At 44.1% G+C, this 21,400-nt stretch overlaps 1 protein-coding gene across 5 annotated transcripts in view; it reads left to right on the top strand.

Moving 5' to 3' along the window:
* The window catches only part of COL14A1 (collagen type XIV alpha 1 chain), a 133,487-nt gene extending 114,182 nt beyond the window's left edge, over window positions 1–19,305 (top strand). For 3 of the 5 annotated variants that reach the window (XM_081918594.1, XM_081918595.1, XM_081918598.1), the window contains 3 exons: window positions 11,801–11,878; window positions 12,130–12,285; window positions 18,397–19,305. In XM_081918594.1, the coding sequence (XP_081774720.1) occupies window positions 11,801–11,878; window positions 12,130–12,285; window positions 18,397–18,707 (545 nt within the window). In that variant the 3' untranslated portion in view covers window positions 18,708–19,305. Of the gene's footprint in view, window positions 1–11,800; window positions 11,879–12,129; window positions 12,286–17,444; window positions 18,292–18,396 lie in introns of those variants that run through there. The other 2 variants (XM_081918597.1, XM_081918596.1) reach the window with 2 other exon arrangements.
* The last annotated feature ends 2,095 nt before the right edge of the window (window positions 19,306–21,400 follow it).

The following is a 21,400-nucleotide window of genomic DNA, read 5'->3' as shown; positions in this document are numbered from 1 at the left end:
CAGCAGTACAGAGGGCACAAAAGCAAGGGTGGGTGTGTTTGTGTGGAGGTGGCAATATCCTCAAGGAGTTTAAGCCTGCTGACACTTAACTAGCTTAAGGCTTAAATCCTGCACACACACACAGCCTTGGGTGTAAGTTTAGACTATTACAATGCACTGACAATCTGGAACCTGCAACTGTTTCAAAATTCTTAACCATTCCAACAGAGGCTTGGACTTACTTTTGAGTAAGCAGGCATAGGATTCTTCTATAGTTTTGTAATCCAATGCACACTTTTACTGGGAATAAGCCGCATTAAACTCAACGACTGGTATTCAACTAAGTTTTACTCAGACCTATTGAAATCATTGGACCCAAATTAGTCATGATCATTACTTTCATTGGGTCTCCTTTCAGTAAAATGTGGTTGAAAAATTACCCAGCAGTGCTTATCTTTGAGTAGACATGCAAAGGATTGCACTGTGAGTCTTTTGGGAGCAAATACAACTGACAGAATGATGCTAGTAAGTCCCACAGGGGTCAATGGGACTTACTCCCAGGTAAACATGTGTTTAGTATTACAGCCTAAGTGACTTCAAGTGCACAATATGGGAGTTGCATTGCGTGTTATAATCCCTGCACGTGAAAACCATTTTGCATGCTGTAATGGCAGCTCTTTGGTCATTTTTGTGTGTCAAACATCTTGCTCAGTAGTCATGCTGTTGGCTCTGCTGAGGAAACCTTTAAGTGACCTCTGAGACTGCCTCCCACCTAAAAGAAGGAGAAAAAGGAAAGAAAACCAAAGTCTCTGAGGCCATAATTCTAATTACTTCAGTGTAAGAGGAGAAAAGATTTAGGAGGGCAAGCTTGTCAGCCCCGGGTTTCTATGGCGAAGCTGAACAAAGAGTGACATTGTTTGTGGTATAAGGGAAAAGAGCATTGAGGTAGGAGGGAAAGGGGAAGTTGGAGACAAGAAAGGGACCGATTCACTGTTAGAGGGGGTGGGCTAAAGAGTTGTGGAATGCTGGAGGAACTGCCTGAAAAGCATAATTATTTGTGCCACTTAAGCAAATGTATTGGAGTGTGGAGAACTTAACACAAGGATTAAGCAGATGTACAAGATAAAGGAGAACAAATGATGTTTCGGATTGTAGTAATAATTCGCAAACACGCAACAACAAACTTTATAGCCTTGTCTGTAGCTTGCAGGGAACCTGCCAGCGAATTCTGCAGAGAAGCGTTAGTTTGCGATAACGAAAAGAAGAAGAAGAAGGCGGCATGGGATCAAAGTTCCCTCATTCTCGTTGCTAAAACAACTGTCAAAGCAAAAGAGACGTTTTGGCAGGACTTGCTTGGAATTGATATACACGTACATCTTCACCAGCATTAATGGCCATGCTTTCTAATGTCAAAAACTGGTCCTGGGCCAACACAGAAGTAGAGCCAACTACATTGCATAGTTCAGTAAGCTGACCTTGGGCTAAAAACTGCTTATGTCAGAGTAGACTTGCAAATGCCCCGTGGAAATAAGCACCCTTGAGCTTGTTGCAGTTTCAGTTCATTTTGGTGGGACTTGCACTGAACCTACCAGTTGACTGTGCCATTAAGAACATAAGGAGAACCCTGGTAGATCAGATCAAGGGTTCAGCTAGTCCAGCATCTTCAGGAGCATCCCATCCCCATCGTCCAGCCCTGACACTGAGGTCCAGCTCTGAGAGCCTTCTGACGGTTCCCTCCCTGTGAGAAGTGAGGTTACAGGGAACCAGGCAGAGCACCCACCCTGTGGAACACCTTCTCATCAGATGTCAAGGAAATAAGCAACTATCTGACTTTTAGAAGGCATCTGAAGGCAACCCTGTATCGGGAAATTTTTAATGTCTAATGTTTGACAATTTAAGTGCTGTAAGCTGCCCAGAGTAGCTGGGGAAACCCAGCCAGATGGGTGGGGTACAAATAACAATAACAATTATACTGTCAGAGAGGCTAGCCAGACACCTCTGGAAAGTCCACAAGCAGGGCTTGAAGACAACACCCCTCTGAATATTGAGTCCATTTTACTATCAAAACTTAATTTACAGACCTGTCTCTCCATGAATTTGCCTAATCCACCTTGGCACAGCCAGAGTCATTTAGCAGCCATTGCTACATCTTCTGGCAGGCAAGCACAAAAGTTAGCTTTGTGTTGTGGGGGACATTATTTCCTCTTGAATGTTAAGAAGACTCTGATGAGCCACACCAAAAGCCCATCTAGTCCAGCACTGAATTCTCCCTGTGGCCAACCAGATACCCATGGAAAGCCAGTAAGCAGGACCAGATTGAATTCTCCCCACTTGTGATTCCTAGCAACTGGCCTACTGGTCTCCAGTGGGGTAGCTCAGCCTGTAGGGCACGAGACTCTTAATCTCAGGGTCGTGGGTTCGAGCCCCGCATTGGCAAAATATTCCTGTGTTACAGGGGGTGGACTAGATGCCCATCGTGGTCCCTTCCAACTCTATGACCTGGGCCCTAAAGAAGTTAGATTATCCTCCACCAGGGCCAGGGCCTTCTCAGTGATGGCTCCGACCTGGTGGAATGCTCTGTCCCATGAGACCAGGGCCCTGCAGGATTAAACTTCCTTCTGCAGGGCCTGAAAGACAGAGCTATTCCGCCTGGTTTTCAATTTGAAATTAGCCTGATCTTTTATTCCCCTTCCTTCCCTCCCCCTCCCCTTTTTATGAAGATTACCCGCTCTGGGATCCCACAACTAATTCTCCCCTGGTCTCCTCACTGGCCCAAATAGGAACTAATTTAGCCAGCTAGCCCTGGTGGTCATCTAATGTTTATTGGATGGATTTCCCCCCCTAAATTGATTTTTGAATTCCGAATTTATTGTTATTCACATTTTATACTGTATTTTATGCTGTTTTTTGTTGCATCAATTAAGTGTTTTACATTTGTTGTTAGCCGCCCTGAGCCCAGTTTTTTGAACCGGGAAGGGCGGGGTATAAATTTATTATTATTATTATTATTATTATTATTATTATTATTATTATTATTATTATTTATTATTTATTATGAGGTGGAGGCAGAACACAGCTATTGTAGCTAGTAGCCACTGAAAGCCTGATCTGCCCTGATTTTTATAGCCATCAAAGGTGATGAAACTGAACTCCATATTTTGTCTCTCCTGAATCTTTCAACATTCATATTCATTGGATTATCCCAGCGTCTAGTATTCTTCTTTGTGGTTAGCCCTGCCCATAAAGTTGCATTATCTGTGCATGCATGACAGCCACTGGTGACAGGACCCATTGGGAAGTGGCTTAGTCCAAGCTTGGGTTAAGTGTCCCAACGGACAGGGGACTGTGTATAAGTTAAAGGTAAAGGGATCCATGACCATTAGGTCCAGTCGTGACCGACTCTGGGGTTGCGGCGCTCATCTCGCTTTCTTGGCCGGGGGAGCCGGCGTACAGCTTCCGGGTCATGTGGACAGCATGACTAAGCCGCTTTTGGCGAACCAGAGCTGCGCACGGAAACACCGTTTACCTTCCTGCCGGAATGGTACCTATTTATCTAATTGCACTTTGACCTGCTTTTGAACTGCTAGGTTGGCAGGAGTGTATAAGTTAGGGTTGCCATATTTCAAACAGACAAAATTCAGATAGAAATGTTGTTGAGTTTCATTGGCAAATAGGCAAATAAAAACTAAGTTTTTGAGCAGATATTTTAAAGGGAAATTGCCCAAAATGACACTGCCGACATGGGTTGCCATATGTCTGGATTTTCCTGGACATTTTTAGCTATTTCTACCCGGCCACTGCTTCCGATTGCAGTATCCTGACTATGTCTGGAAAATTCTGGACGTATGGCAACCCCAGTATAAGTACTGTGTTGTCTTAGCAAAAGGACGGAACTAGGCTGCTAGCTTCACATCCCCCAAGCTGGATTCTTCTTTGTTGCTAAAACGAGATATGATCTCAGTGAGTCTCCTGCCTAAAATTTTATTTAGGCTGTTTGAGAATTTGGAACCCAATGTCCTTTGGGTGGAGAGAAACAAGCCATAAATAATGTCGAAATAGCTAGGAGATGTTCATTTGCCTGGATATGCATGTTTTGGGCAATCACTCAGCCTGAGAAGCGGTAACTCTCAAGGCTAAGTGGTGAAAAGGAACTGGGAGAAGCCAGCTAAAGTTGAAGTTGGGGAGGGAGCAGAGAGGCGTTCGGACTATTAGAAGAACTGTTCTGTTCAAAAGGGGATGAAATTTCACCCGGATGATTCATTGCTTTGGTGGGAATGCATTTAGCAGAGGTGTTCCTTGATCTCTGTTTGATTATTTCGTTTGTATCCCACCTTTTCCTATATAATGTTCCAGATTATTTAGGTACTGCACACACTCTTCCTACACCCACAAAATGCTAGTCTTTAAACTGAATGCAGTAAAACAAGACTATAATTTATGTTTTAATAAAGCCGTGGAAATTGTCATAAAAGGAGGCTCTCTCCCTTTTCGCTTCCCTCTGGTTCCTATCTGCAAATGAGCTCCTCATTAGCATTTTTCCTATCCGAAAAGCACCATCAGTCTGCCCTGTCACTGCAGATAAGAGGCAGGATGGAATCAGGATGAAGTAAAGGAAGGGAAAGGCTCTCTGAAGTCCTTTTTTGTGCTTCTGCCAAATTAGATAGCTTACAGTTCATTCCTGCATTAGCAGTTTAATGACACTAAGCACATGCTTCCTTGATAAGAAGTTATTTTTAATACTCATGAACAATTCCAAATTTTTGGTTTTTTTAAAAAAATAAAAGCTAAGTAATTCTGAGAGGTAAACTATGTTAGCTTGCCAGCAACTGAGCGAGTAAGCAGCTTTTCAATGGCTCGACTATGGCTGAATTCATAATGTTGACACCCATTGTTGTTGTTTAGTCGTGTCCGACTCTTTGTGACCCCATTGACCAGAGCACGCCAGGCACTCCTGTCTTCCAATGCCAAGGTGTTTCAATGGGTCCAGGAGAAGGTAAATGTCTTGTTAAAAGGGGCTTATACCACTTTCACGAAAAGAATCCATAATTCAGCCACCACTGAAGACCCTAACCCAGTCCCCAAATAAACTATTGTTGTTATTGTTTAGTCATTTAGCCATGTCCGACTCTTCATGACCCCATGGACCAGAGCACGCCAGGTAATCTGGTCTTCCACTGCCTCCCGCAGCTTGGTCAAACTCATGTTAGTAGCTTCGAGGACACTGTCCAACCATCTCGTCCTCTGCCATGCCCTTCTACTTGTACACTTAATCTTTCCCAGCATCAGGGTCTTTTTCAGGGAGCCTTCTCTTCTCATGAGGTGGCCAAAGTATTGGAGCCTCAGCTTCAGGATCTGTCCTTTCAGTGAGTACTCAGGGGTGATTTCCTTCAGAATGGATAGGCTTGATCTTCTTGTAGTCCATGGAACTCTCAAGGGTCTCCTCCAGCAACATAATTCAAAAGCATCAATTCTTTGGCGATCAGCCTTCTTTATGGTCCAGCTCTCACTTCCATACATCACTGCTGGGAAAACCATAGCTTTAACAATACGGACCTTTGTCGGCAAGGTGATGTCTCTGCTTTTTAAGGTGCTGTCTAGGTTGGTCATTGCTTTTCTCCCAAGAAGCAGGTGTCTTTTAATTTCGTGACTGCTGTCACCATCTGCAGTGATCATGGAGCCCAAGAAAGTAAAATCTCTCACTGCCTCCATTTCTTCCCCTTCTATTTGCCAGGAAGTGATGGGACCAGTGGCCATGATATTAGTTTTAACTATACAGACCAGTATTCTTATCTGTTTACAGTTTGTTTGTAAATATTCAATAAACCATTTCCATTCTTTTATATAAAAAACTTTGTTATCTTGATTTCTTATTTTTTCCCAGTTAGTTTCGCCATTTCTGCATATTCCATAAGTTTTTGTATTCATTCTTCTTTCGTCGCGATTTCTTCTTCTTTCCATTTAAGGCTAATAACATTCTTGCTGCTGTAGTCGCATACATGAATAAATCTCTATACAGTTTGAGTAGTTCTATGACTATAATTCCTAAAAGGAAAGCTTCTGGGTTTTTTGTTGTTGTTTTTTGCAAAAGTTATTTTAAACATCTTTTACAATTCATTATATATCATTTCCTAGAAATCCCCTTAATCCTGATTCGATTTTATTCTTCGGTAGATTTACAAAAAAGAAAAACAAACATGAATAAATAAATTTTAGAAAAGAACAAGGTTAGACGTGGAATCACAAAGCAATTTTTTAAATAAAGAAAAGCAAGACAGTACAGTATACAAGGCTGGGCTCCTCCTCACCCAGCAGCTCTCCAGCAGCTGCTACAAGCTGTCCAAGGGAGGAGACCAGTGGCGGAGACCATGGAGGGGTAACAGGACAGTCCCTCGAATTCACTACTCAGGATAAGCTCCAGCTCATTCTCTTTTTTTAATAGATATTTATTAAAGTTTCAAAAATTATATAAAAACAAAACAAAACAACAATACAAACAAACAAACAAAAAGTATAATTTCAATCCCTTATTTTCTTGTAACTTACTTCCCCGACTTCCTCATACCTCCCCTTTCTGTATTCCAATTTCTAATTATTAATTCAGCAAATCCTCTCCCTTATTTTTCATTTAGTTTTTAACCTTTCTTTTCTTTTTACTTAACCATTACAGCTGGAAACCACATAATTTCTAAACCAACGTCATTCTAACATTCATTAATTTTGCAATGTTTCCTAAGATAGTCCTTAAATTTCTTCCAATCTTCTTCCGCTGTCTCTCTTCCCTGGTCTCAGATTCTGCCAGTCATTTCTGCCAGTCCCATATAGTCTATCACCTTCATCTGCCATTCTTCCAAGGTGGGTAGATCTTGTGTCTTCCAATACTTTGCGATGAGTATTCTTGCTGCTGTTGTAGCATACATAAAGAATGTTCTATCCTTCTTTGACACCAATTGGCCGACCATACCCAGGAGAAAGACCTCTGGTTTCTTCAGGAAGGTATATTTAAATACCTTTTTCATTTCATTATATATCATTTCCCAGAAAGCCTTAATCTTTGGGCACGTCCACCAAAGGTGAAAGAATGTACCTTCAGTCTCTTTACATTTCCAACATTTATTATCAAATAAGTGGTAAATTTTTGCAAGCTTGACTGGGGTCATGTACCACCTATAAATCATTTTCATAATATTCTCTCTTAGGGCATTACATGCCATAAATTTCATACCGGTGGTCCACAACTTTTCCCAGTCAACAAACATAATGTTATGACCAATATCCTGTGCCCACTTAATCATGGCTGATTTCACCGTTTCATCCTGCGTATTCCATTTCAACAGCAAGTTATACATTTTTGACAAATTCTTAGTATTGGGTTCTAACAATTCTGTTTCCAATTTTGATTCTCCACCCTGAGCTTGGTGGCAGCAGTACTGGCAGCGGAAGCAGGGACATTCCTGGATAAAATCAGAAGCTGGGATGGCTTTCGTAATTCCTGGACTGTCTCTGGAAAATTGGGAGACTTGGAGGGTAGTTTATCTGTGGTTTCTTATGGTTCCAGGGATGCAGGTGGCACTGTGGTCTAAACCACAGAGCCTAGGGCTTGCCGATCAGAAGGTCGGTGGTTCATATCCCCGCAACGTGGTGAGCTCTCCTTGCTCGGTCCCAGCTCCTGCCAACCTAGTAGTTCGAAAGCACTTCAAAGTGCTAGATAAATGGGTACCACTCCGGCGGGAAGGTAAACAGCATTTCCTTGTGCTGCTCTGGTTCGCCAGAAGCAGTTTAGTCATGCTTGCCACATGACCTGGAAGCTGTACGCCGGCTCCCTCGGCCAGTAAAGCAAGATGAGCACCGCAACCCCAGAGTCATCCTCGACTGGACCTAATGGTCAGGAGTCCCTTTACCTTTACGGTTCCAGGGCAGTTATATCTGACCCTGGCCGCTGCTTGCGAAAGTTTTGGGGCAGACGTATCGCTTCATTTCCATTCAGTGTATATCTTGCTGAAATCCTGCAACTTTTCATACCACAAATGCGTGTTGTTGCTGTTTTGTCCTATCCCACCTGGCTTCAGGGGCCTGGTTTTGGCATCATGTAAATGTCTACCTTTTTGCTGTAGGTTTTTTTTTGTGTGTGGAATCTTAGGGTTCTTTTTTTTAGTAAGATGGAGCTGAAGATTTTGTGGTTGATTTTTGTAGGTGTGCTGTGTTCCTTGCTCTTTATTCTGTTAGAATTGTTTTATATTTTGAATGGAATTGTCACCTGCTCTGGGGTCACGTGATGCTGCCATATAAATAATAGAAATGTTTCAAATAGTGCTGGGTCCAAGGCGGAGGTCTGGAGAATCACTCTGGTGCTTTCGCCGCTTGCCTATACTCCCTGCTTTCTGAGTTTAAAAGCACACATTTCATAAAGCTGGCCTCCTGAATGCATATCTGAATCTTTAATTATAACAGAAAGCCATGACCTCAGCTTTCCTGTAAGCTTGAATATGATAGCATTGGTCCAAAAAAAGAAAAAGAAACAAACGAAAAAAACTCCAAAAACACTGGGATACCAGCCTAGGAGCTTGGCCTGGTTTCTGCTAATAGCTTTGCTCTGCTTGTGCCAAATCACCTGACTGTGTCTTGCCTCTGAAACGACACTGTAAGATATTCAGCCTCATTCTTCGCCCAGATGAGGCCCGGGAGCTTATCGTCCACTAGTTAGTTTGGGTTTTAAGACAACTATCTATGTCAACATGAATTCAATCTTAATATATTTTGCTTAAGTTGGGAACTGTTGCTACAAACCATACCTTGTAAGGGGCCTACGAGAGTGTGATCTTATTATATATATATTTTTAAAAAGAAAAATTAAAAGAGAAAGGGAGTGTATGATCTTGGCCACTCATTTTAGGTATGCAAAGATAATAGGAGAGAGAACGTGGTTGGAAGGGATATGCTGCAAGCGTTTTTTCAACAGGTTGTTGTTGTTTAGTCGTTTAGTTGTGTCCGATTCTTCGTGACCCCATGGACCAGAGCATGCCAGGCACTCCTGTCTTCCATTGCCTCCTGCAGTTTGGTCAAACTCATGTTGGTAGCTTCGAGAACACTGTCCAACCATCTTGTCCTCTGTCGTCCCCTTCTCCTTGTGCCCTCCATCTTTCCGAACATCAGGGGCTTTTCCAGGGAGTCTTCTCTTCTCATGAGGTGGCCAGAGTATTGGAGCCTCAGCTTCAGGATCTGTCCTTCCAGTGAACACTCAGGGCTGATTTCTTTAAGAATGGATAGGTTTGATCTTCTTGCAGTCCATGGGACTCTCAAGAGTCTCCTCCAGCACCATAATTCTAAAGCATCAATTCTTCAGCAATCGGCCTTCTTTATGGTCCAGCTCTCACTTCCATACATCACTACTGGGAAAACCATAGCTTTTACCATACGGACCTTTGTCGACAAGGTGATGTCTCTGCTTTTTAAGATGCTGTCTAGGTTGGTCATTGCTTTTCTCCCAAGAAGCAAGCGTCTTTTAATTTCGTGGTTGCTGTCACTTTTCAACAGGAGCAGTCTCTAATTTCAGCATCTATCCCTGAAAACTTCATGGTCCCTTGGTTGTCTTTTGAAGATTCCCCCCCCCCCACTCAAGTTGCAATCCTTTGCCCATGTACTTGGGGGTCAAGACCTGTTGTGCTCATTGGCGCTTGCGATCTGGTGAGACACATGTAGGTTTGTGCTTTGAGAGCTGTAAGGAATCGGAACGCATTCTTTGAACAAAGTCCTTTTGGCAGCCTGTAGTGTTTTTATTCTTCGAGGGGAAGTTTAGAATTTCACACCTTCTCTGCTCAGCATCTTTTGTGGGCTGTGAGTGAGGTGATTCTTCTTGACCCGGGTCTAGCGCTGTGCTGAATTGGAAGAAATATTCCCACTGTGCAGTTAAACGCTGCAGAAACTGTGTACAGGTGGGTGCAAAGGAGTTGGGCATCTGAAACAATCGAGCCATAAATGAGAGCCTTTGCACCTTCTGGCATTGATTAGTGACTTCATGAAGCTATAGCAGTGAAAGGGAATGGAGGAAGACATTGTTTTTATGTTTAACAGGCTGAGCTTGCATCACCTGAGCTCCCTTTTTTTGTTAAAAACATTCTAAAACCATCCCTATGCAGATTAAGGAATGAGTTGCGCTTACAGGAACATCTAATAGCGACTGTTACATCAAATTATGGGATATTCCTACCGTTTCAGAGGAGGAAAATAAAATCCTTGAGCATGCCATTATAGCAAAACTGGCTAGCTACTTAAGAGTTAAAGAAAGACAACACCATTCTTAAGAAAATGCGGTTTGTTCAATGATCAGAACAACAAGGCTGATTCTCGTTGAGGCTGTCAAAGAATCAATGAGGCTGATTCTGTGACAGATGCAGGTATTTGGAACGCTGTCCATTTGAAATTTGTTGGTTTGTTTCTCTTAAATATGTAAATATTGGAACCACAAAAATCTACATGAAATATATTTTTGTGGTTCTAATGAAATCAATACTGAAATAAAAATAAATATCATTTTGACACATTCTAAATAAATGCAATATCTGTTGAAGAATGACACTTTACGTATAATTTATTCTTATTTAAGCTTAAATGTGGATCATATTGTGTGTATATGTGTGTGATTCAAGTAGGAATGGGATGACAACCAGTCTTATAGGTGCCACAAGACACTTCTGTTGTTTTTGTTGCTCAAGACTAACATAGCAAACTCTCTGGAAATTGTTAGTTTTATTGTTGGCATTTGCCTGTCTTGAGAGACAGTGGAGGTGTGTCCTATTCGGGGTGAGGTCAAACTGTTGGAAGATTGCAGCACCTGCTATGGCTGTAGAGACCGATACAGGAGAGACATGTTTTATTGAAACTGGGGCAGATGAAGGCATCTGGTTGTGCCGCTGCAGATGCACCATGGCCTTTCTTCGCTCTGCTAAAATGAATCTCAACAATAGCGTACAGTGGTACCTCGGGTTAAGAATTTAATTCATTCTGGAGCACCGTTCTTAACTTGAAACTGTTCTTAACCTGAGGTATGACTTTAGCTAATGGGGCCTCCCGCTGCCAACGCTGTGCCGCCGCCGCACAATTTCTATTCTCATCCTGAAGCAAAGTTCTTAACCTGAGGTATTATTTCTGGGTTAGCGGAGTCTGTAACCTGAAGCGTCTGTAACCTAAAGCGTCTGTAACCCGAGGTACCACTGTACAAAATTGGGATTTATGCTTTAACCAGTAGATTGAGGAGATAATACAATGGGAAAGTGGAGGCCAAACCAGAACTGTTGTGTGAATCGACATAGCTTTAATATAAATATGTTAGTGACTTCTGACTACTGTATTCAGGAACGGTCTTTATTTTGCTGTATGTCAACAATGTCTTCTAAAATGGCCCAACAAGAGCCACTACAGTGGTACTTCAGGTTACAGACGCTTCAGGTTACAGACTCCGCTAACCCAGAAATAGTACCTCGGGTTAAGAACTTTACCTCAGGATGAGAACAGAAATCCAGCAGCGGCGGTGCGGTGGCAGCAGGAGGCCCCATTAGCTAAAGTGGTACCTCAGGTTAAGAACAGTTTCAGGTTAAGAACGGACCTCAAGAACGAATTAAGTTCTTAACCCGAGATACCACTGTATAACAGGAAACTAGCTATAGCAACACCTTCCAACGAGGCTGTAACAGAAGACGCAACAGAGCCATTTCTCCTTGGCCTCCCTTCCTTTTCTTAATTAATAAAAGATGCTCATGGAGAAGTATTAATCAACTCCCTCCTCACCGGCCCATCTGTTCTGATTTTTATCCTTTCCTCTTAACAGGTTTATCGGGAGAGAAGGGAGAGCGAGGGAGCCCAGGTGTCGGGACCCAAGGCCCCCGGGGCCCACCAGGGGCAGCAGGTAAATTCGCCAGAGTGACCGTATGCCCAAATGACATGCAACGGTCAGTACAATTAAATGTGCATTCCCACGAATAATAAACAACAGTCGGTCCAAGTAAAGTCTGGCTCCTTTAGACAGAGTGCCTGTATAATAAAGAACACGTGTGAAATCACGTTTGGTTACTCAGGTAGTCCATACCTGATGTTGCTCCCTCGTTCTGCAGCAGTGGCAAAGTGATGTTCTGACATCCGTTTCTGTGTTCTGTGCAGGGCCTCCAGGCGAAAGCCGTACAGGTGCCCCAGGACCACCAGGTTCACCAGGTCCAAGAGGACCACCTGGCCATACAGGTGTTCCTGGGCCGCATGGCGCCTCAGGGCAACCGGGATACTGTGATCCCTCTTCCTGTGCTGGATATGGAACAGGTGGTGAGTATGTTTTTCCAAGTTGGCCTCCTCCTGCCACACACATGTCTTCAAAATGAGGTAGCTCAGTCAGTAGAGCATGGGACTCTTAAACTCATAGAATCATAGAATAGATTCATAGAATCATAGAGTTGGAAGAGACCACAAGGGCCATCGAGTCCAACCCCCTGCCAAGCAGGAAACACCATCAGAGCACTCCTGACATATGGTTGTCAAGCCTCTGCTTAAAGACCTCCAAAGAAGGAGACTCCACCACACTCCTTGGCAGCAAATTCCAATGTCGAACAGCTCTTACTGTCAGGAAGTTCTTCCTAATGTTTAGGTGGAATCTTCTTTCTTGTAGTTTGGATCCATTGCTCTGTGTCTGCTTCTCTGGAGCAGCAGAAAACAACCTTTCTCCCTCCTCTATGTGACACCCTTTTATATATTTGAACATGGCTATCATATCACCCCTTAACCTCCTCTTCTCCAGGCTAAACCTGCCCAGCTCCCTTAGCCGTTCCTCATAAGGCATCGTTTCCAGGCCTTTGACCATTTTGGTTGCCCTCCTCTGGACACGTTCCAGTTTGTCAGTGTCCTCCTTGAACTGTGGTGCCCAGAACTGGACACAGTACTAACTCATGGGTCGTGGGTTCTAGTCCCACTGTCAGGGGCTGGTGTGGTTGCTCGAGACCAAACAGGCAAGACTCCAACCTGTCTTTTTCAGGCTTTATTATCTGTACAAACTATTTACAGTGCAGAGCGTCGCAAGTCCATGTCTGCTCAGTCGCTAGCAGAATCTGGGAGTGGGTGGTCCTTATACCCTCCCCAGCATAACAGCCGTATGACCCCCAACCTTCTCCTCCCTTCTCTGCGCCGAAGACTACTGTGCAGAATGGGCACTGGCAAAGGGGGACTTGCCTCCCCTCCGGTTTGCTCAGGCTCGGTGTTGAGGCTCTCCCTAGCATCTTCTGATCCCTGCGCCCCTTCCCCACTCGAGGTGGGGCTCTCCTCCTCCCCAGAGGAAGAACTGCTTTGCAAGATCTTCGGAGGCTCCCTGTAACACAACTGCCCTTCCACCTCTTGCCTCTGAGCTGATGGCAGTTCTCTGACACCCATGTTGGGTGAAAGATTCCCGCATTGTAGGGGATTTGACCCTCGTCGTCCCTTCCAGCTCTACGATCCACACACACACACACACACACACACACACACACACACACACACCGTAGTTGGACCTGTTGCTCTCCCAAGTGATTTTGGAGCTATTCTTTTTACCTGAAAGGACCTTGTAATTACAGTGGTACCTCGAATTAAGTACTTAATTCGTTCCGGAGGTCTGTACTTAACCTGAAACTGTTCCTAACCTGAAGCACCACTTTAGCTAATGGGGCCTCCCACTGCCGCTGCGCCACCGAAGCACAATTTCTGTTCTCATCCTGAAGCAATGTTCTTAACCTGAAGCACTATTTCTGGGTTTGCAGAGTCTGTAACCTGAAGCGTATGTAACCTGAAGTGTATGTAACCCGAGGTACCACTGTAATTGCCCCAGCCCACCAGGGATCTCATTGTAAATGTGATGGTGTCATAGGGGCGTGCAACCTAACCAGCTTAGCTACTTGGTCACGGCAGTGGAGGGAAACAGAACTGCACTGCCTTCTCTCTGAAGACCCTCGAAAGTGCATTTGGACACATACCTGTGTGCGCACTGAAGTACACACCCTTGTATTCTGACACAAATGTGCATCTGGGCCACTACGGATACAAAGTTAGTGTGGTTTCCTCTTCCCCACAGACACACCTGTCTGAGCATCCCCTCCATGTCCACAAATAAAAATAAATCATTTCCTGATCAGTCATCAATACCATTTTAAACATTTCAAAAGAAATCCAAGCGCAGAATCTCAATGCACACAAAAGCAACAAAGCCATATTAAAATCACAGGACCATGGAGCATGTTTGCATGTTTTTTTACTGTAGGGACTTTTAGTTGAAGGAGGTGAATCCTAGAGAAGTTTAGGGTTTCTTTTAATCTTTAAAAATGTCAGTAAAGTAGCCACGGTGGCCGTCCTAAAGCAGGGAGTTCCAAAGATGAGAACATAATACTGAGGCAGGCTTCCATTCCAAGGAAAGAGAATTCCAGAGAGCTGTTGCCACTGGGCTAAAAAACCCTTGCTGGTTTCCTTCACAATGGTGGCACCATTAGTGTAATGCGGGAGAAAATTATGTCAACTGATCATACTGTTCACATAGGAGGCTCAAAGGAACTTCTCCTCTGTGGATTTGTCTTAATCCCTCTGTTAAAGCCATCTAAATTGGTGGCCATCCCTGTCTCCTGTGGGAGCGACCTGCTTAGTTTAACTCTGCATTGTTTGAATAATAATAATAATAATAATAATAATAATAATAATAATAATAATAATTTATTTATACCCCGCCCATCTGGCTGGATTTCCCCAGCCACTCTGGGCAGCTTCCAACAAAACACTAAAATACAATAACCTATTAAACATTTGGGACGCAGGTGGCGCTGTGGGTAAAACCTCAGTGCCTAGGACTTGCCGATCGTATGGTCAGCGGTTCGAATCCCCGTGGCGGGGTGAGCTCCCGTCGTTCGGTCCCAGCTCCTGCCCACCTAGCAGTTCGAAAGCACCCTTAAGTGCAAGTAGATAAATAGGTACTGCTTTATAGCGGGAAGGTAAACGGCGTTTCCGTGTGCTGCGCTGGTGCAGGCTCGCCAGAGCAGCTTTGTCACGCTGGCCACGTGACCCGGAAGTGTCTCCGGACAGCGCCGGTTCCCGGCCTCTTAAGCGAGATGGGCACGCAACCCCAGAGTCGGACACGACTGGCCCGTACGGGCAGGGGTACCTCTACCTTTATCTTTTATTAAACATTAAAAGCTTCCCTAAATAGGGCTGCCTTCAGATGTCTTCTAAAAGTCTGGTAGTTGTTCTTCTCTTTGACATCTGGTGGGAGGGCATTCCACAGGGCGGGTGCCACTACCGAGAAGGCCCTCTGCCTGAAGAAGCGATATATTTTATGTGTCCCGAATCCTCTGACATTGAACTCCATTGGATATCCTTGAGTCCTAGTGTTAGTGGGAGAGGGAGAAAAACTCGTCTCTATCCACTTTCTCCATGCCTTTATACATTTCCGATATATCACCTCTTCCTTGCCTTTTCTCTAAACTAAAAATCACCAAACTTTCTGAAACTCTGCCACATCACTTAACCACAACTCAGCCCTGATGTCACAGTGCCCAGCGTTACGTGTGTCCAAATGTTCATGTTCCCCTGGTCTGAGAAGCACGTCAGAATGGCCTTGTCGTTCTTCTGCTCTGCACTCTTCCAGAAATGCAGAAACTATTTTGGAGAGTGACAGTAGGGGAACCATCGTAAAATGATATTGCAACTGCAGGGACAAAGAGGCATCCTAGCCAAACATGGTTATAAATCCTCAGGCCTACCTTTAAAAAAATTACTGATTAATCTGAAGTGCTCCCCTGTGTGAACCACATACACAGGCTAAGCAGCCATAACTACACCTGTGTGTCCACATTGCAGACTTTGAATAGCTCTGGTTGCCTGTTGGGCAGGGAAAGGAAAATGGTCCTGACTCAGTCCCTGTCAAGCAGCCAATAAGTGCTAAACACTATATCTAACTAGAGCTAATAATGCACAGCCACAGTGCTGAGGAGGGGAATAATAAACATTGTGGTCTACTTCATTGGGTCAGGGAACTGTCAGGAGCTTGTCCTACACTTGAGTAGCACCCTGGCAGAGACACATGCCCGACTGGCATGTTCCCTCCTTTCTGGTCGATTGTTTGGGAGCTTCAAAAGCTTTCTTCAGCCTGAACATCTCAGCGACCGATGCCAGCAGACACCGGCACACTTAGGGATCCAGAGTCTTTGTAGCTTGCATGACAGACCTCAGCAACTCAGCATTTGGGCTAATCTACTTTATTTACATAGAAACACACACAGAGTCCTGCAACATGGCTCCCTCTCTCCCTAGCATCAGACAGCAAAAAGAGAAAGAACAAAGGACAATAGTCCCACTTCACGGAACACAGTAACACAAACATCCTGTTTCCATCACTTCCTACTTTGTGGCGTCAAAACATATACCGTCATGTGAAAGACAAAAATCCCATGACTGCAATCATGGAGCAGGAATTCTAACAGGAACATGCCCAGTTATCTCATTCAAAGAGGAAAAACAACCTTTTAACCTTGTAACTGAAGCAATTAAAACTCCATATAAAAAACAAAGAGCGTGTGAAGTGCAGGGCGTTTTGTTTCTTCGTCTCTTGTGCTTGTCATGTGCCATTGTCACATTGTCTAAAATAACCCAGTCCAACTTTCTTGACTGTCTGTTTGTGTCATCCATCTCCTGGTTTTAACCTGATCTGCCTTGGTTGGGTGGTTGGGAGATCCCTAGCTGAGAAGCTCCTCATTCATGTTTGTCTAAACAGCATGGGAGACCTGAGTGTCACTAACTAAGCCTCTTGTAATAATCTGAATCAGCAGGGCATATAGTTGTAATTCATGAATGACAGTCTTTTTTTTAAAAAAAAGAAATCGGACTAAAATACCCCCATTGCATGGAGAGATTGTGTCTTGACGACGTTTCTTGAACAGTGGTTTTCAAATGGTGTTCCTTGAGAGCATTATTTTTGACTGGCTCCGCCCATTTTTGCCTTTGGCCACACCCACTGTTGGCATTATCACCTTCTGCCAAACATATGTGTGTGTGTGTGTTTGTTGGGTGAATTGTCAACCAAGCCTCAGAATTCTCTGCAACGTGCAACGTTCCCATGGTAAGCAAACTGATACGGAAAAACTCATCGAGGACCTTGAAAAACACTGTTTGGTATCCAAGGGGCCATGGAAGGAAGGTGTAGGAACTTTGACACAAGTTCATGTGCTGCATGTGAATGTTTTTTATTCCTTCTTGTTTCGGTTTGCAAAGCATGAAGCAAAGCCTTAGGTTGTACTTATTAGTTTGAGACTCAGTCTTGGGTACAGCTTAAGTCACAAGATTAACCTGTAGTTGAACTGGCCTTGGAGACCTTTGTTTGTTTTACTGACCTGTATGCATTTCTCTGTTGTTCACCTGCTCCTGTCCCTCTCCCCCTCTTCCCCCCACCCTTCATCTTGGTTCGTTTTCGATTTCCGAAGGCTCATTCCCTTACAATGGCTACCCATACGGAAGGTGAAATCGGGTAGAGTCTGGTTTTTCTTTCTCATATGGATGAAGGTCAGAATGGCAACTACTGAACAGCCTTGATGCTTTCCCACCAGCAACACTGATTATTATTATTATTATCACCACTAACAAAGGATGCCTGCTCTGGTTTTCTTATGCTTTCCGCTAGAATTAAAACACTTGGCACATTTCTCCATGGTGCGCATTGCTAGGCACAAACAACCACTGGACAGGCTGTTATCCAGAACAGGATTGTATCGAAGCCCTGGGAGAGCTTTTGGAAAGGGAGCGCTTCACTTATTTGAGATAGAGCAAAACGGGGGGAATGGCAACAAAATATTGCAGGTTGGAGTGTTCCTATTTAGGCCTCCAGCAAGCCAGTCAGATCCCATATGCAGGATTCTCCACTGAATCAGGATCATTTCCCCACTGAAATAAATGAGGGCTAAACACACTTAATCAGGGCTGGGTTGTGCCTATTGGTTCTTAAGCTGCTCCATGTTCCCCCACACCCCTAACCATGCTGTGCAACAGACAACTCATATCTAATACAATTAGCTCACTGTTACTGCTGGTGTCGGTTTCCAACTAACAGGAAGATAATCATAAATCTTCCCCCATTCACTGGTGCTGATTTAATCTTGCAAGGCCGACTGCTTTGTAAGTAGAAGCAGCCGAGAGCAGCCTTTCTCAGCCTTGGGCTCCCCGCTCCCCCGATGATATTGGACTACAACTCCCATCATCCCTAGCTAGCAGGACCAGTGGTCCAAGGATGATGGGAGTTGTAGTCCAGCCACATCTGGGGACCCAAAGCTGAGGGGGGGAGTTGCTCTATAGAGAGCAGTATTCAACCAAGCTCCTAACGATGGCTTCAATTTTGCTTTCCTCTTGCGTTAACTGTGCGGCTCCTCTTGGTGAGTTAAGGTGGCTATGGGGACCCCACTGATCAAGAGATCCCTGTCGTGCCGTTACCGCACAGCTCCTACCAGCACTATGACTCCGAGGACCTTTACGATGACGATGATCAAGAGCCTTATCTAGTGCATGGATCCTACCATCACCCGCAGTCCCCCTACCCAGCACCTCGCTTGGCTCAGCCAGAGTTCACACCTGTGCGGGAAGAAATGGGGGCTCTCGAACTGAGATCCCCCGGAATAAGCCACCTTTCAAGAAGAATCTCCAAAAGAAGCGCCAGTTCTCTGAGGCTCAAGAGGAAGGTTAAGAAAACCTCTTAACGAACTATTTCTTTTTCTCTCTCTGTGTGCATTATATACATGAATCTTTTAGGCCTCTGTCCAGTTGCCTAATGTTGTCGTGGGAATTGTTTACAGGCTCATATCTTAAAGGGGAAAAAATGATATTGTACATTACCACTTTGGCAGAACGAGGGGTGGGGGGGATAGCTAATTACATTGCATGCCAGAAGTTATTAGCTTTGTAGGGGTTTATTGTTAGATGGAAACTCCAAGGGACATTTCTGTAGATCTTTGTAGTTATTGCATTAGAATGGTTCGATGCACATTTCAAAACACTCCATCACCAGCTGTTATATCTGAATAAGTTAAGGAGCTCATTCCACTATTTCTTGCTTTCTGAATTTCTCTGCCTGGATTTTGATTGTGTGCTTACTTGCAAAGTAACCCTTCTGAAGCCAACTGTGTTGGTTGATTTTATTTTATTTTTAATCGTTTCCTTTGAAGATTTATATAAAGTGGGATTTTCTTCCCACAGCATTCTTATTAAATACCTATTAGAAACACACTAATAATTTATTGTGGGTCTATCACTACTCTATTTTATATACAAATAAACGTGGCAAACTTTTATAAATAATTTCGTCTGTTGTATTTATTATTTTTAAGAGCCCACGACTGTGGTATGAAGTTTAATCTGGGGGTCCCTGAGATCTATAAAAAACACACACACCATCCCACAATCCTTGCAAGTTCCAGTTGTGAGATTGCTCTGTCCATGGAAGTATTTCTGCTTGCCTCTTATATGTGATTTCTGCATTGTTGGGAGTTGGACTAGATGATTTTACAAGTTTCAAATTTCGCTTAAAACGGAACGACTCTTCTAATTCAGTGTACAGGTTTTCCTTTGCTGGATTGGGGTAGTTCAGGGCCATTTCATAGCTCACAAGATGTACCTCTCCGCTGCATCAACCCTAAATCTGTTCTGGACAGATTTGGGGAGAACATGTTGCACGCACGGGGGAAATAGAGGACGGGAAGTTCTGTTGTAAGTGCATAAATCCTTGCACTGATGGCAGTGGTGTAGCGTGGGTTGCCAGTACCCAAGGGGGTGGGAGGGAGGGAAAGGGATGGAATACACATGTGCATTTAACTGCCTAACAGCATCCACCTCACCCAGATCGCAGCCGCAGAGATAAGAAAAGAGGGGTCGTTTTGTTGTCTGGAGTGGTCACTTCCTGGTTCACATGGAGAAGCCCAGCAGAGCCCAGTGACAGAAACACACAGCTGTATTGAGACAGCACTGCGTGTTGAAATTTTGCACCCCCTAACAATTTTGCGCCCCAGGCAACCATCCCTGTCCCTCCTATGTCCTCTGTGGGGCACACTAGTTGAATAGCACCCTACGTTTCCAGAGGGTTTCTCTGCCTTAGCAGAGGGGCAATGCTGTTGCTGGTTTTTGGCACTTTCCACAACGCTGGCATGGATCCCAAATGCACCATTCGAACAACATCAGTTGCAGGTAAGCAACCTGGCATTTGTTGTACAATAACTCCCACTTATCACCCATCTAATCTTTGTGTTTCCCCAGCCTAGTATGCTACAATCATCTGTCTTGTTTATCTGAAGTCATGCTCACCTTGAGTATTTAGATGCCTCGTGCCTGTATATTGCATTACTATAGGAAAATACCTCCCCTGCAAGTGAAAACCTTTTCCCATATAAAACTTGCTTAAAGACTGCCATGAGCTATTCTCCAGCAAGATGGCCACATATGTCTATGTGCTGCATATTTATTCCAGAAATGGTGTCCTTTGTAGCCAACTCATTCCTCTCATTCTCTTATAATTAGGTCAGAATATGTTGGAAAACTGAGGCTGCTGAAAGACTCTGATTATTTTCCCCACTGATAATTTATGTCAGAAATGTTGGAATGATATAGTATAGATTAATTGATTCTGATTACATTTCATGCCATGATGTATGTACATTCTTATGCTGATATTCTTTGCCAGAAAATGCTGATTTCTCAAGCTTCTGCACACCAGAAGAAATAAATGAGGGTCTTTCTTCTAGATTTTAAAAGCAAATTGGTGGCCTGATAGCCTGATGTACACTGGGATCTGGAATAGGAGGCCTTGGCCCTTTGCTGTGCACTAGAGTTCTGATCCAGATCATCAGGCCTCAAGCACATGCTGTTTGCATTGGGGGTAAAGCTTCCATTTGGTCCAGTAGGAACTTTTATTTCCAGTGCAAATAGCAGGGACAAAGATGTGCTTCCCCAAGTCCACATTCCCAGCATGTTCACATTCTTGTTTCACCTGTGCTGCCTTGGTCATCTCCCCAGAATGGAAGATGGCAAGATCTCCAAGGATGTGCTCTGAAGGGAGTTGGCTTCGGGTACAAGGCCTGTTGGCAGACCAACTCTGCACTACAAAGATGTCTGCAAACGAGATGTGAAGGCTAGCAACATCAATGACCGCAGTGCCTGGAGGCAGCCAGGTTTTGCATCTGCAGCAGTGACCGGCAGAGGAAGGACGGCTAAGAGAAGCACAGACAGAAGAAACACCATGGTACACCTGTATCAGCACAAGCGGAGGCCTTCAACTGCCTTAGCTGCAACAAAACATGTCTCTCCTACTTTGGTCTCTACAGCATTGTATCTCTTCAATGGTTCGACTTCACCCCATTGTCTCCTGAGGTCAGATGAGTGCTAGCTTCTGAAATAAGTCCAT

Source organism: Podarcis melisellensis, assembly GCF_964234715.1.
Source record: "Podarcis melisellensis genome assembly, chromosome: 7".
Taxonomy (NCBI): Eukaryota; Metazoa; Chordata; class Lepidosauria; order Squamata; family Lacertidae; genus Podarcis; species Podarcis melisellensis.
Note: the sequence above shows the minus strand (reverse complement) of the source record. Positions and strands in the feature narration are given on the sequence as shown.